The sequence below is a fragment of the Anguilla anguilla genome, chromosome 17 (assembly GCF_013347855.1).
Source record: "Anguilla anguilla isolate fAngAng1 chromosome 17, fAngAng1.pri, whole genome shotgun sequence".
In the NCBI taxonomy this organism is placed as follows: domain Eukaryota; kingdom Metazoa; phylum Chordata; class Actinopteri; order Anguilliformes; family Anguillidae; genus Anguilla; species Anguilla anguilla.
This window is the reverse complement of record NC_049217.1, coordinates 11300102-11314687: the sequence shown is the minus strand read 5'-3', so window position 1 is coordinate 11314687 and position 14586 is coordinate 11300102. Positions and strand designations below refer to the sequence as shown.

The window sequence follows — 14586 nt, the reverse complement described above, 5'->3', positions numbered from 1 at the left end:
CACCCTCAGGGCAGCCGCGGGCATTCTCTTTTAGGAAACACCGCGCAACGTTTCAGAAGAGAGCTCGGTCTGAGGAGTCATCGTCGCATGACGCAAATTAGGCATTCACTCCGCGTAACGGAGGAAGGACAGTTCAAAAACAGCCGAGACCCCAAGGTCCTTTGCTTCCCTCTCGTATATAGGAATCATTTTAAGTGTATCAAAATGGCTGACCGGAACATTGTCAAGTTACGTGAAATACTTCATTATTTGAAATACCTGGAAATACTTTTTCACCAGGGGTGAACAACCCCAGTCCTGAGGGCTGGTGTGTATGTTGATTTGTGTTAAACTAAATATTCTGGCATAATTTTCAACTGTATTCACCAATACAAGGTTTTTGTAGCTAAAATTCTTGACTTAATATAAAATTGAAAATTAATCATTAGGTTACTTAAATATGTTATGTAACAAATAGAAATTTCCATGAAACCTCAAGAAAGATTGGCCATCATTTCACACCCCAGCTGTCCTCCATTAGACATCAGCAATATTCCAGTGGATTACTGTACTCGTCATTTTTAAAGAAACATTGATATTCACCAAATTTTACAAAATAAAAAATAAATAAAATAAAAAGTATGTGGATGTTACTTTTGGTTAGCATCCCGATGTCGACTGACAGGACTGCAGCACACACATACAAAATGAAACCAAGCTGGAGAATCAGTGGGGTACATCTCTGTATTTTTATTTAGTTTTTTTTGAAGTTTGCTTATTAATATTTTGTAAACCAGTACCATGAAGGTCATTAAGCTGTTACGTATGCTTTACGTAGACATCCTGAAGTTGCGCGATCTAAATGGCAACATAGGGCAGAAACACTGTCTTTTTCTTCAGGGAATTGTGAATGATTGAGAATTTAATTTAACAATGTCTTCCTGTATTGCTTATCTACAGGTGGTGAAGGGCCAAATGAAAGGCGTCCATCAGCATCTGACTAAGACAGCTGAATGTGGGTTGAAATAATATTCATTTACGAATGAATCACTGGGAGCATTGAAACGGTGTCCAGGGCAGTATATTATTTATTATTTTTCTGCCCACCTTAAGTAGTTTTGTACCCAGCTGTTGTCTATCCTCTACAATGAAATTCATAATGGGAAAAACAGAGTGAAGAACATTAGCTAATGACCAAACCAGGGGGTTTGCTTTAGTCGTTTTAGTTGTCATGCTTTAGTTGTTAAAGAGGCATACAGGCATTGGGGGGGTCAGGAAGGTGGTTGCAGAAGTTGAGTGAAAGAGGAGAAAGAGGAGAACGATTAGATGATGTAAGATGCTTCTGGACCGTTGTTTGGTTGCCATGGTGAGATCAACATCAGGGGACCAAGACCAACAAGGCACAGCACAGTGTTCCAGCAGGGGGTTTGAAGGACATGGGAGTGCAAAAGCAGGTGGTTGTGGGATTTTGTGCTGGGACTTTGTCCAGCCGGGCACTACCACTGCACCCTTAACCCTCTGCTGTGTAGGTGAAATAACCAGCTATGTCAACCAATGGCACGCAGTGTGTAGGTTGCAGATTGTGAGTCATGAAGTCAAAAGAAATCTACTAATAAAAAAATACATTTTGAATACAAATTTTGAATAGCGACTGTGAATTAGAGTGTGCAAGGAAAGCAAAGGGAGAAAAAGCGAAGGTGTAATTTAATAGTGTTCCACTAAAGATCCCTGCTGCTCCCGCCAAGAAGTGGGTCTCTTCTGAGGATATAACATTCACACTATTATCCAGAGAGTAAAGTAACCAGAACAAATTGACGTCTTCTGTTGGGCCCTGCGGTAGTAGGCGAGAATAGAAACAGGGAGGTCTGTGTGTGTGCGGGTATAAAACAAGATAGGGGCATGAACATCTCCTGAAGCATCCCCCAAAAGCCGGTTCATTCAAACTGAAAGTTCAATGAGCTTTATGCTTTATCTATTGTTCAAAACACACTCACCAGCAAGAGATTAGCCCACCTAAAATATTTACCCACACCTTTCTTGTTCCCATAGCAAAAATTCAGTTCACCTGGTGCACAACTTAAGTTGATACCCCCCACCCCCAACCCCCCTAAGTGTCCTATTACAGTCATACGCACACAGACGGGCATAGCCCTGGACCATTTCTGCTCCTTTTGTCTGAACCGGTCCGTTTTCAATTTAGCGAGGGCAATGCACTGTTTGTTGATGCAAAGGGGGAGAAAGTAATCAAATGTCCACAAATAGTAAATGTATGGGGAGACTTGCTCAGGTCATATGTTTAACCCCCACCACCTACCCTCCACCTCCAAACCTTTTCTCTCCATGTTTCATAAACACACACATACTCACACACACACACACACACACACGCAAACACATGCGCACGTATACACACACACACACCTGTGACAGAGAACTAACCCTCTCCCCCTGGGGTTCAGCAGGCTGTCTGCAGCCGCTCTCCTGGTTGGCGGCTCCAGCCGCTGGAGTCATAACTCTCCTGCTTTCATTAGCACACGGCCGGAGACTCGCGCTTGTTTCCATTAAAAAAGGAGATTGCTTTTTAAATGGTTTTGGCTCAGCGTAAGCTGGTATGAGCGAGGCACTTATCACAATTAAACAAAAGACAGAAAAGAATTGGAGGGGTGGAGGGCGGGGGGGAGGTAGGGGTTTTAACAAATCCCATAATTCCTCCTTTGATGCCTCCCACCCCTCCCCACTGTTTTCTAAAACTCACTGAATTGAGTAATTTGCGGCGACCCCTCGGTCTTTGCTCTTTGTGCTCCTCTCTGTGCGTTGAGCGAGTTTAATTCTGTCCCTCCCACCACCCTCTCTGCTTTGGGCAAGCGTGTTTGAGGACAAATTGTCTTGTTGAAAACTGGGGATACTTTTCTATAAAAAGGAGAACAGGCTGTATGCAGGGGGTACCTGAATCGAAGCAAGACCTTCAGTTGTAAGTCTGGTGGGGGGGGGGGGGGGGGGGGGGGGGGGGGGGGGAATGAGGTGCTGAACTGGTTTAATTATGGGTGGGGGCACCCCAGTTCCATTGACCACTCAGTCACATTTGCTAGCTTTAAAGGGATATTTTGCTTTGGTATAACTCAAGTAATTCTGTGCAGGTTACCCCACTGTATAGTGTGTGTATAGTGTGAATACTAGCAACATCAGCTGTCCCCGTTAACCGCTAATGACATCACTGATCCTCCTGGCTGTCCAGCTCCAAATTCACCTAAATGAATAGTCTTGAACTAAGTACGGAGGATATGTGTTTTTTAATATCTGATGCATTTTTTTGACTTCTTTTTAATTTATTGCCTTAAAAAAAGAAAAAGATCTGGAAAACGTTTTTGTTATTTTAACTAAGTGCTGTATCCGTGCGTATTTACGTGCACATGTGCTAAAATGATCAAACTGCAGCTTGCTATCTATCTGAACATAGTTGCTTTATTTATAGCTAACCTAAACCTATAAAGCTTATCTGTTCAAAAATAAATAAATGAATAAATAAAGCAGACCTTTTGATGTGAGATGTAATTATATTAATTATAATAACTACTATCAATTCAGTGAGCTCCTGAAAAGGAATGGGAGTGAATCGGGAGCTGGACAACGGCAAAGAACGACGAGGTCGTTAACAGTCAACAGTGACAGCCGATGCTGCTAGTAATTCACATTATGCAAATACAATAGGGTAGGCTCCACAAAATGGCTTGCATTACACCTAAGTGAAATACCCATTTAACGTGTGGCACTGCAAGAACGGGGAAAGGTTAGGGCCGATAAGGACCGCCCCGGCGTGTGGACCAGCGTTAGGGACCGGTAACGCAGTTATCAGCACCATACCTGGTGACCCCCCACCCCCACCCCCCCTCCAGAAAATGAGCTCACTGGCAGACAGCAGCCCCGCTCTTCCACCGCAGTGCTCGAGCACAAAGGCCGCAGACTGCGGGTAAAGGAGACCAAGTGGAACAAAAAGAAGGACACGAGTCACATGCTCCATTCAGAATGAACATTACATGTTTAATTTTCCAATTCTAGCTGGAAGACTTCTAGATACACCCAAATTCTCTCATGAACACATATTTGTATTTACAGCAAAAACAAGAAAGAAGGGTAAAATAACTAAACACCATGTGTAAGCAATCATATAGATTAAAAACAGTGGCTGAACATTAAAACATTTAAGTATAGGAGTTCAAACCAAGCAGGCATGCACACCAGCTAAAGAAGAAATATCATTAAAACAGATCTCCCCCCTGCCCCCCTCTATAAAGAAACAAGGGAAAAACTAAAAGAATTGATACATATTCCTTTCAGAATCCGCTCTCTAATATATCAGAAAACGTGTTCTCAGAAGATTATCAGCACGTGAAGCAAGGCCTTTTCTTTCATCTAAATCTGTACCTTGACACTGAACTCAGCTGCTGCAGAATGCCAGGGAGACAGTCCATCTCTTGGGCTCTTTTTTGGTGTTTCACCATCCCATATAACCCAGTACTCACTCCCACAGGCAACATGAGGATTATGATACGTGTGTAGAAATTACACACACACACACACACACACAGATAGAAACACACACACAGGCAGGCAGGCACGCACGCACGCACACAAACACACACACACTGTGCGTGCACACACACACACACACACACACAGATAGAAAATCACACATACACACACACACACACACACATACAGACACACACATACACATGCACATGCACAGATACAGAATCAGCTGTGGGAGTGCTGCAGTGGATTAGGAACACCAAAAGAATTCTGCACTTCGTTCAAAAACCGAGCTCAGCCACACATGCAATTCCCAGGGCAAAAGAGGCTTTTAAATCAGAAGACTTCATCTTTCCATTGGCTCTTTCATAAGACCATTGAGACTGCTGCTCACTTTTGGGTTCAATTAGCGTCCTTGCATTTATTCAAAATACAGATTTAAAATGCTGTAAAATGTATCAATATGACCCCTCTCTGATAGATAATATTTATGTAACATATGTATCTACACATATAAAGAGATGTAATAAATATAAGTCTATAATACCGTATTACATTTACATTTAAAGAATGTGTCATTAATTTGACTACTTCATGATATCGCTTTATAGATTAGCCTACCGGATGTTAAAACGCTAACATTGCGCGAATATGCCTATCCTTGTCTGGCGTAGGTGGGGTGTGGATTTGCCTGAAAATGACCCAGGATAACTAAACGGATGGAATATTATTCTCAGTGTTGGCTTCTTCATGTGGTGGATTTGGAGTAACAGGCACAACAGTTAATCAGCCAATCGTGAAAGCAAACGTTCCGTACATAAATAACTGGGCACCGGACTGCTTTTCGCCTGGGCTGGTCATGCTTATAGTAGATGTTTCATACATTTTGTTATTTTTAGCATTGCGTCTTATTTTGTCGCTTGACTCATGGCAGTGCAATGGCGGCCTGGTGAATTGAGCTGTTGATTAATGTACAAAAACGCGAAGATAAAAACCATAAAAACCCAGGAGAGAAGAACGGTCCAGTAAAGGCTGCGAAAAACCCCCTTTCCACCTGACCTCTCCTGTGCTGCCGACACTGCCCCAGAGGCTGGCCATTCTCGGCCTGTTCAGAGCTTTCAACCTGGGCCAGCCAATCAAAGGTGGTCGAATGATATGAGGGGGCGGGGCTGAATGAAAGCGTGACTATCTGAATGCATTGCATCTCTACGGCAGTAGGAATCCCAGGAGCCCTTTGGTGGGTTCCTGCCAATCCCCCAGTGAGGTCATAGCCCCCTGAGTACAAACAAACACACATGCACACACGCTCGCTCAACACACAAACACACCCACGCACACACAGACACACACACACAAACATATGGAAAGACACGCATGAATGCAGACACACACACACACACACACACACACAGCGACAACCTGGTGGAAACCCAGCGCAGCTACACCTGGACGACGTACTCTGGGTTGGTGTAGGTGAAGCCCAGGAACTCATCCTGGTCCAGGTTCATGATGAAGAGCTTGTCCGTGGGTGTCAGGTCGGTGGGCATCTTGGTGAACTCCCTGTCAAAGTTACATGTGTCTTTCCGGTTTTTCTGTCATGGGAAGACAGGGAACAAAAAACAAAAAACAAAAAAAAAAAAAATTTCATTCATTGGCAAAAAGCACCCGAGAGAAACCTTCTCCCTTTCAGGCAATCATGCAATCCCAGAGAGTAGCGAGCAGGATCCCCTTAGAATAAAATAATTAAAAAACCCAGGGAAAGTTTTTGATTGGAGCCCACCATGCGTTTGCAAACCAGCCTTCTGTGCAAATGCATGCAGCACAGGGCGTGCAGGAGAGAGAGAGAGAGAGAGGCAGCCAAGCTCAGAGGAGGCTCTTACTGTACATTTCAGGGGTTGGAAATCACTGACTGCTGTGCACCCGTAGGGAGAGCAGTGCTAATGCCATTCCCACAGTCTCCGAACACACACACACACACACACACACAACAAGCTTGCGGGTTACCTCACCGCATGTTCACATGCTGCCTTATCTGTGTCTAACGGAAAAACACCAGGCCTAGACACAGCTCTGGCCTGTGAGCTTGAAACGGGGGGAAGCTGAACATTAGCCTTTAAACTGATCCTGAACCATATTTTTTCATTGATTTGTGTTATTAACATCATGCTAAAATTTTAAATAAGAGTCATCTCTATGCAGCTGATTTCAATTTTAATTTATTTTCAGATTTAGCGCTGTTGATTTTTCCAACATTAATTTTTCAAGGAAATACTGGTCTCCACTTGTAATCAGAATTATACTAAGCAGCTTGAAGCACTTCAATGTGAAATGAGCAACGCTAACACATTAGATAAGATCGAGGGGAATCTGCTGCATATACATGACCTTAATTTAAATGGATGCTGATATCCATCAGTCAGACACACGTTCAGGACAATCATTGGTTCAAGCATCGGTGATGTCACTGGCTGATTACGACAGGACCCTGCAGCAGTGGAACGCGATTGGCCTCGTCCAAGCAGGGGTGGGTTTAAGCTGTGTTCAAGTCTGCCAGGATTCCTTGAGTTGCTTCTGCCTTATCATCTCCTAGTCACACATCAGGCATCCTCAGCTGTTATAAATTATTCTACAAAGTAACACTAAAGTATTACACTGATTTAATTCCCAGTGCATCAGACGTACATAAATCAATATTGCTATATCCAGTATAAAATCATATCCTCCTGAGACACAGCAGAAGTATTATTTTAATTACTTCCCCATAACACAAGTGTCTTGGATGACAAAAACATGTGGCAGTGAAAATATTTTCTAAAATAGCATTTATTTTAATTTAATGTTCCCTGAAGTTTAGGTTTCAGCAAAGTAGAATATATGATTTTTGAGATTAAGACCAGATACTGAAGTCATGAATGTCTAGGTCTTAGGAGGATATCCATACAGTATCATCTAAATGCTAAGTTTCTGACAGACTGTGAATCAACAGGGCAAAGGAGAGGACAGTCAGTTAATCCACAGCATAATTATCATTTCTAGAGCGAAGTAAGAATATAACTCACACAATCAGCTGCCACCACACATTTATGATAAACTGGAAGAGCACGGATCAGATATACAACAGAATACAAGAGCATGAGAAATTCTGAGAAGAACCGATCATTTATCCAAACCAGATTTGGGTCTAACTGCCAACTCTCGATTAGCACTGTGTTAAAGGTCTCGGCCTCAACTACCTGACCTGGCAAGTTATTCCACACGTGAACAGTGGGTAGAAAAAAAAATATCAGGTCAAATTTTAACATTGTACAAAGGGTACAGACAATACAGGAAACATTCAAAACATTTTTCTGGTGGTTTTACATGAGAATGCAGAGTCAGTTTATTTCGCCTGTAATTGTTTTTGTCATTTGAATGCAGTCAGCTTTTTAAGGGGACAACTAAACTCCAACTTAATGTTTTTGTATTTTATTGATCACTCCGTGAGTGGACGACTATTTTCTAAGTTGTCATCTACATATCTTATTTGAGCATGCCCTGCTTCTGAAACACTCTGCATTGCTAATTGCATTGCGTGGGTGTAGCTGCCCTGGTCATTTTCATGAATGCACAAGGGAGAAATAAACCGTCAGAACACACCTCAACTGAACTACTGAGAGACAAGCAGAAACTGACAGGACATTTCAGGGGAATGAAGGCCGAGAAAGGACACATTTATAGAAAGGGAATGAAAAACAGTGACTCAGTCAGTGGTGCAGAACAAGCCCAGGCCACAACAGAAAAATGTACAAACTATAATAAGAATTTGAAAACCTTTCAGATTTACAGGCATGAGCTGACACAGAAAAAAGAGAGAAATAGATCCTGAATAGTGTCAGTGAGAGAAGGTTTAAGGCAAAGCTGAAATAACAGCTCACATCCTACCTCTGCTTCGTTTCCCTTGCAGGCCCAGTTCATCCCCAGGGTGGGGTGTACACAAGGCCCACGTCCAGTGCAGGGACCTGGGCATCAGCTCCACTGCAGTGCCTGGTCACCTGCGGCCTATATTGCTACTCAGTGTAGCATCACCCTTAGCAGGTGGGTTAATTTGAGTAAACTCAAATAGAAATATTTATAATGATTTAATTCCATTTCATTACATTAAGTTGTAAAGGCATATTTCTCTACTGTGGCAAGACCAGAATATAAATAAATAGTTTTGATGAACAGGCTACTTTGTCATTTTATGGTTTAGTTGGTGTTTAGAACCAAATCTCAAATGCTGAAATGAAGCTCATTGAATGTTTCGAAAATGAATTTCTTTCAACACTTCTGATACGTTTCTGTACTTTTGTTAGCTTGTAGCGCAGTGGGCCACTTAAGGACGGGCCAACTTTCATAAAAGAGGCTAGCAAACATTTGGTTTGGCGCCAATTAATAGACTCAAGTTTCAGTCTGGTTTCAAACCTACTTTAATAACGCTGCAGAGGATAAACAGGTGCAGAGGATGGAAAAGGCCAGAGCTGACCATCTGGCGTGTACACAGAAGATGTGTGGTAGAACATCTGGGCCAGCCAGGTACAAAATGGATAACCTTCACAGACTGCCTGACATCATTCAACCACGGCCTCTAGGGAAGGCGAGTTTACAGTTTGCGTCTGTAGCATTCTCCGAAGGTCAGACACCCAGATCGACCTGACAGCAGAAAACTACAGAGTTGACATTTTGTTAATTCTGAAAGGATTGTATGTAAGGATTTGTGTGTAAATTTCCAAAAGCTGATTACTGGTATTTGGCATTATTACACTGAGAATGGGGGCAGTTTGACTGTAATTTGAGTGCTGTGTAGCATCAGGACAGAACAGTTGAACAAAAGGAATCTTAACAGAAACGACAGTGATCACGTGTAATCTAAACAAGATACATTAAACCTTTCCGCCCAATATTTGCCGCAGGAAGTATAAACATTAAACCCCTTGCGGGCGTTTATTTGTCACGATGGGGCGGAAATCTTTCCTTACGCATACCGGGGGGGAAGATGACGCACGGTGGCACGCAACTTATGCGGAACTGTGGGCGCTAATCTAGCCGCGCTGTTCAATGCTAACCGTCGATTCTTTCATTTCTGTGCCTTTTGAGGCGCGGGGCTTTCCAGAACGAGCGGATTACGGTTGAGCTGATGTCAGCCGCTCCGGAGAATAGCCGTATCAAACGGTGACCTGTTTCGGGCTGATAAGCTCCGCGCAGCGCTAACTGACTCATTTAAATTTGAGGCTGCCAGATTCTGAATTAATTAGCATCCACGTGCCGAACGAGGGGCACGTACGGCAACGTCGAACATAAACCAAAGATTCTACGTTTTCATTTTTATTTTATTTTTTTAAATGATCTGCAAAGCAGAGATTGCCTTCAATCATACGTAGACTACAGCCTCTAATAATAGAAAGAACAATCACAATATCGACACTAATTGCAGTAATCCAGGCTTTAATTACAATCATCGTCGTCATAACGACTGTTAGGTCATTGCAAAGCGTTGTTTCTCCACTTCCCCTTGCAAGATGTGCAGACAGAAAACAAAAGCCGATAATCGTGTATTCCAAGCATGTAGGCCTACTATAATTTTCTTTAGTGAACCAGCCCAGAGGTGTAGCCTACTGCAAATCTATTCAGAAACATGTAAATGTGAAATATAAAGCTTAGTTAGTCTACAACGTGTCTCTCTCCTTTACATCTGTAGTCGTCAGTTGATCAAGAGTGGGTCTCAATATGTATCCGCACAATGCATGTCACTGTTACACAAAGTGAGAATGTGTCCGCATGAAAGATAAACATAGTCAAGAGCTGCAGCTGCCTCCCTGGGTAAAACAACCTGGCCAATTTTACACACCCGCAGTATCGCAAGATTAAGTCTAACTTTTTACCCTGGAGATTGTGAATACGAGTTCTGGGCACAGTTGTGTGATTCTCCAAGACAGTACCAGAACTGGCACAGTGACGGATGGCCATTTAAATTAATTTTATAGTCCAATTTTCTATTTTTCCGACAATAATTTCCCATAATTTTAAGTGTGCTGGAATGGAATAAGGTAAACTTGGACATGTGGTCATTGCACATTTAAGTTTTTTTTTGTTGTCAAAAGTAATTCTCAAGAAAGCCAATCATGTTGAGGTTTTATTTCATTCATGCCTTATGAAAAAATAAAAACACTCAGGCACATTAATAGCATTTGAGATATAGTGTACACAGCACACACAATAACTCGAAGCATTCACTTAAGCGCTGATGGTCAAATATAGCATGAGATCACAGTCTTCAGTTAATAATTCATGCACAAGGCTCTTAATATGTTGAAGTATAACATGGAGTTATTAGTTTTTTTTTAAATCCACAAATAAACTATAAACATCCTTTTTTGTTTACAATACTGAGCACATATGCATATACTGATATAGTTTGACACTGCTCTGAGACACAAACATATTAAAGCCCTGTAATAAACTAAACACTGATTTTGGCAGGAATGTGAAACAACTACAATTGACTCTTGATCAAACAACTATAATTGACTCTTGATCAGACTCTTGATCAGAGTCAATCACAGTAAAATGTCCCGTGTTAATTGCACTCTCAGCACAGAATGGTCTGGAACAGAGCAGGACAAACTGCTGGAGTTGAATTTACTTCGGACATTTTACAGTGTACCTTACTGGCATTATTATTGTTGACTATGTTTGGCCCCCTTTATAAAAGACTTGATGGATTTTTTTCCTGGTAAAATAAAAGATAACAAATAAGATAAAATAAAAGCAGGTTCATGTTTTCCCCAACTATTCAATGACATTTTAAGGGCAACTGTAAGGTTTTCATGAATTCGTTTTGGTACAATAGCAAGGGCTACTTCGGGGAAAATGTTTATGAGATGGACATAAATTTAGAAGGAAGTTACTTGTGGTATTTGACTTCTGGTTGTGGAATGCTATTCAATTTGCTAGCGCATTGATGTAGCATGGCTTGATATGCTTGTATCATGCTTGTCAACCTAGTTAATCAGCAAGCAAAATTGATATATATTTTTTACGTTTAATTTCAAGGACAGTGGGAAGCTGGCAGTGTTTATTTTAACCTGGGACGTAAAAATTGTGTGGACAGGTTAAAATGTATATTTAAATATTGAAATTGTATGTTTAAACATACAAACACACGGCAGTAGACTAGTTCTTAAATACAGAGAGGGCACTAGCATAATCCTTGATTTTTTGCTCATTTGTACAAATGTGGAAATGGGTAAATCTGAATAAGTGATTATGCTAATTAAAGCAATTAAATGTGTAATTAACAGCAGAGGCTGAAGCAAACGGCAAAAAAGAAAAACAGCAGAAACGTGGTCATTCAGCAGCTGTGCTCGCCACACTTGTCCTTCATACTAATACAGATAAGATACGAAATAGCAGTCATTCACAGATAGTTTCCACAACTAGAAAATGACCATTGCAGATGACAGAAGTAGACTGGGAGAATTGTATCAGTTTGTAACGGTGGACAGTAATTTCCAGTTGTAATTGGTGGGGAATTTGTTTCTCCGGAAGGTGGGAGACTGGTGTCTGATTGGCTGTGTGGTCACTGTGGGAGTTACAGAACCAAACCCTTGTCAGCACTGCAAAGCTTGCTCAGTACTGTCGACCACGGATTAGCCTTGGCTGCAGACAAAGAAAATAGCATTTCTGAGGAAGAGACACGTCCTGCATACTAAGTGCACTACACCACACAAGAGAACAGTTAAGTGTGTGTGTCTGTGTATGTGTAGCATATCACTGGACCTGAATTGATATTCATGGGAATAAATGTAAAAATGTAAAAACCTGTGGTAAGTCCGAAAAGGAGCCTAGAACCTCATTCCACAGGAGTTTGAGATAATTCTTTTCCCAAGACGAATTTCTGAGTTTTTTGAAGGAATGACATGCCAACTATAAGGTATATTTAAGGTATGTTGTGCAGTACTCCAGCAGATGTTCTTTCCCTCAAGGAGCACTTACACCGAGTTCAACTTTTCAGCTTTCTTACACATCTGAGTAAAACTTCAATCAAAACTGGTCTAAGACTCTCGCACAGCTGTGTGTGGGTGTTTATGTGTCATCCCTTCCTGGCTGCTCTTATAAATGATGTACAAGCTTTTACCAGCAACCTGAATCTGAATCATGCAATGCACGCAGTGTATGCATTTAAAACATTTGCCATGGAAGTTATTTATCGAATACTCTAAAGGGAACTTTAGCTGGGCATGTCCTATTCCAAACCAAAGCTCTTCAGTCAAAACCTAGGTGTGCCTGGTGCCCAACATCACTGTCTCTGCCTCCCAGAATTTACCAGGGGAGCAGGACCCAGTACTAGCCAACAGTGAATAAGGATGCCCAAACAATGCCATTTTAGTTTTCTCCTGGGTATAGGCCCAGGGCTGTCAGACATTACAGGCACTGTTCCTTCACTTTTCTTTCAGACTCTGACTCTCTCACATTTTCTCTCTTTCTTTTTCTGTCTTGTACCCTCTGTCACATTCTTTTTCTAGTAGACCTCTTCTCTCTTCGAAACACGCACGCACACGCACACACTGTTCATACCACCCTGACCTCTGACCCCATCCACTTTAGTCATGACAATGGTCAGAGCTCTACAGTGGGAAAGGGGTATAATGAGCCAGCCTGGTTCAGCTCTACAGTGGGAAAGGGGTATAATGAGCCAGCCTGGTTCCAGTTCTACAGTGGGTTAGGGGCATAATGAGCCAGCCTGGTACCAGTTCTACAGTGGGAAAGGGGTATAATGAGCCAGCCTGATTCCAGTTCTACAGTGGGAAAGGGGTATAATGAGCCAGCCTAGTAGATAAAGTGTCACAGACAATGATGAGAAGGCAGAACGTTTCTTCCCACTCCCTTTCTTCCCAGGGGTGTATATTATTTATGTGCACTGAGAGGGCGGAGCTAGGGGTGAGATTTCTGTCTCTTTAAGAGGAAGCGCAATGGAGCTACTATTTACAAGCAGCTACAGCTGAGTGCCATTTTACAGTGACAAAAGAATTGAATGATTTCATCCTTTAAACATAATCTTTTCATGCTTAAACCAAAACATAATAAATAAATAAACAACCCTGTTTTTAATCACTCGTGTGTGTATGATTATAATATTATTATATGATTAAATATAATTATAGTCTCAATCTAACTACATTGTTTAAGAGAGCTCATGCAAATTTTTTGTTCTTTTTTTTTAGTCCCAGATTTGGTTTTGTTCTGGAACAGCCTTCATTCCATAAAACAAAAAAATTCATAAAATGAACAAAGCCATACGGCAACATTTAATTTCCCAGATATTACTTAAAGGTCAGAGAAGCTGGTGATTATGGGGTTCCATAATCAGACAAAAGACAAAATGCTATGCAATCAACATTGCATAGGCTGGAATGATTGACAACGGGAAAGAAGAATGTGTTGCGTTCTGTGAAAAATACAAATAAAAGCAAATAAGGTGCGTACATTCAGCAAACATAAGGGTTACCTAGCAGGTCAATAGCTTGATTATAATGTGTTCATTCGCTGATAAAACTGAATTTAGGTCTAACAGAAGTCCCACATGATATTGTTAGTGGTTATTTGCACTGATAAACATTCAAACCTGTCAGTTCTAAATGTTACCGGCTTTTTTTTTTTTTTCCATTTTCTTTTTATATGTACATGTTGATAACTGTGCACATGCATATGAACAGGTATTCAATTTCAGCTAAGAGGCTCATGCTTAATTTTTTTGTTTGTTTGTTTTTTGAGAGTCCTTAACTCTGGGCTTCCTGGGGAGGGTACGCGGGGTTAATAAAGGAGAACCCCTGGAACTCGTCCTGGTCGAGGTTGCTGATGACCTCCTCGTCGGGCGGGGTCAGCACCGGTGGGTGGCGCGTGAAAAAACGGTCAAAGTTCTCGGCGTCCCGGCCACACTGCAAGGAAGGAGGGGGGGAAAAAAACAAGAAAAAAGGAAAAAAAGAAAAAAGAGAGGGATGTGATGGGGTTTGAGGTGGATAAAATAATGGAAGGAAAGAAGAAGGGGAAAAAAAGAAC

General features: G+C 41.7%; 1 protein-coding gene across 2 annotated transcripts in view; it reads right to left on the bottom strand.

Moving 5' to 3' along the window:
• Positions 1-4648: 4648 nt before the first annotated feature.
• Positions 4649-14586, bottom strand: part of LOC118216704 (protein kinase C beta type) — an 85141-nt gene continuing 75203 nt past the window's right edge. The window contains exon 17 of one of the 2 annotated variants that reach the window (XM_035398115.1): positions 4649-6101. In XM_035398115.1, coding sequence (XP_035254006.1) covers positions 5949-6101 — 153 coding nt within the window. In that variant the 3' untranslated portion in view covers positions 4649-5948. Of the gene's footprint in view, positions 6102-13807; positions 14466-14586 lie in introns of those variants that run through there. The other variant, XM_035398114.1, reaches the window with a different exon arrangement.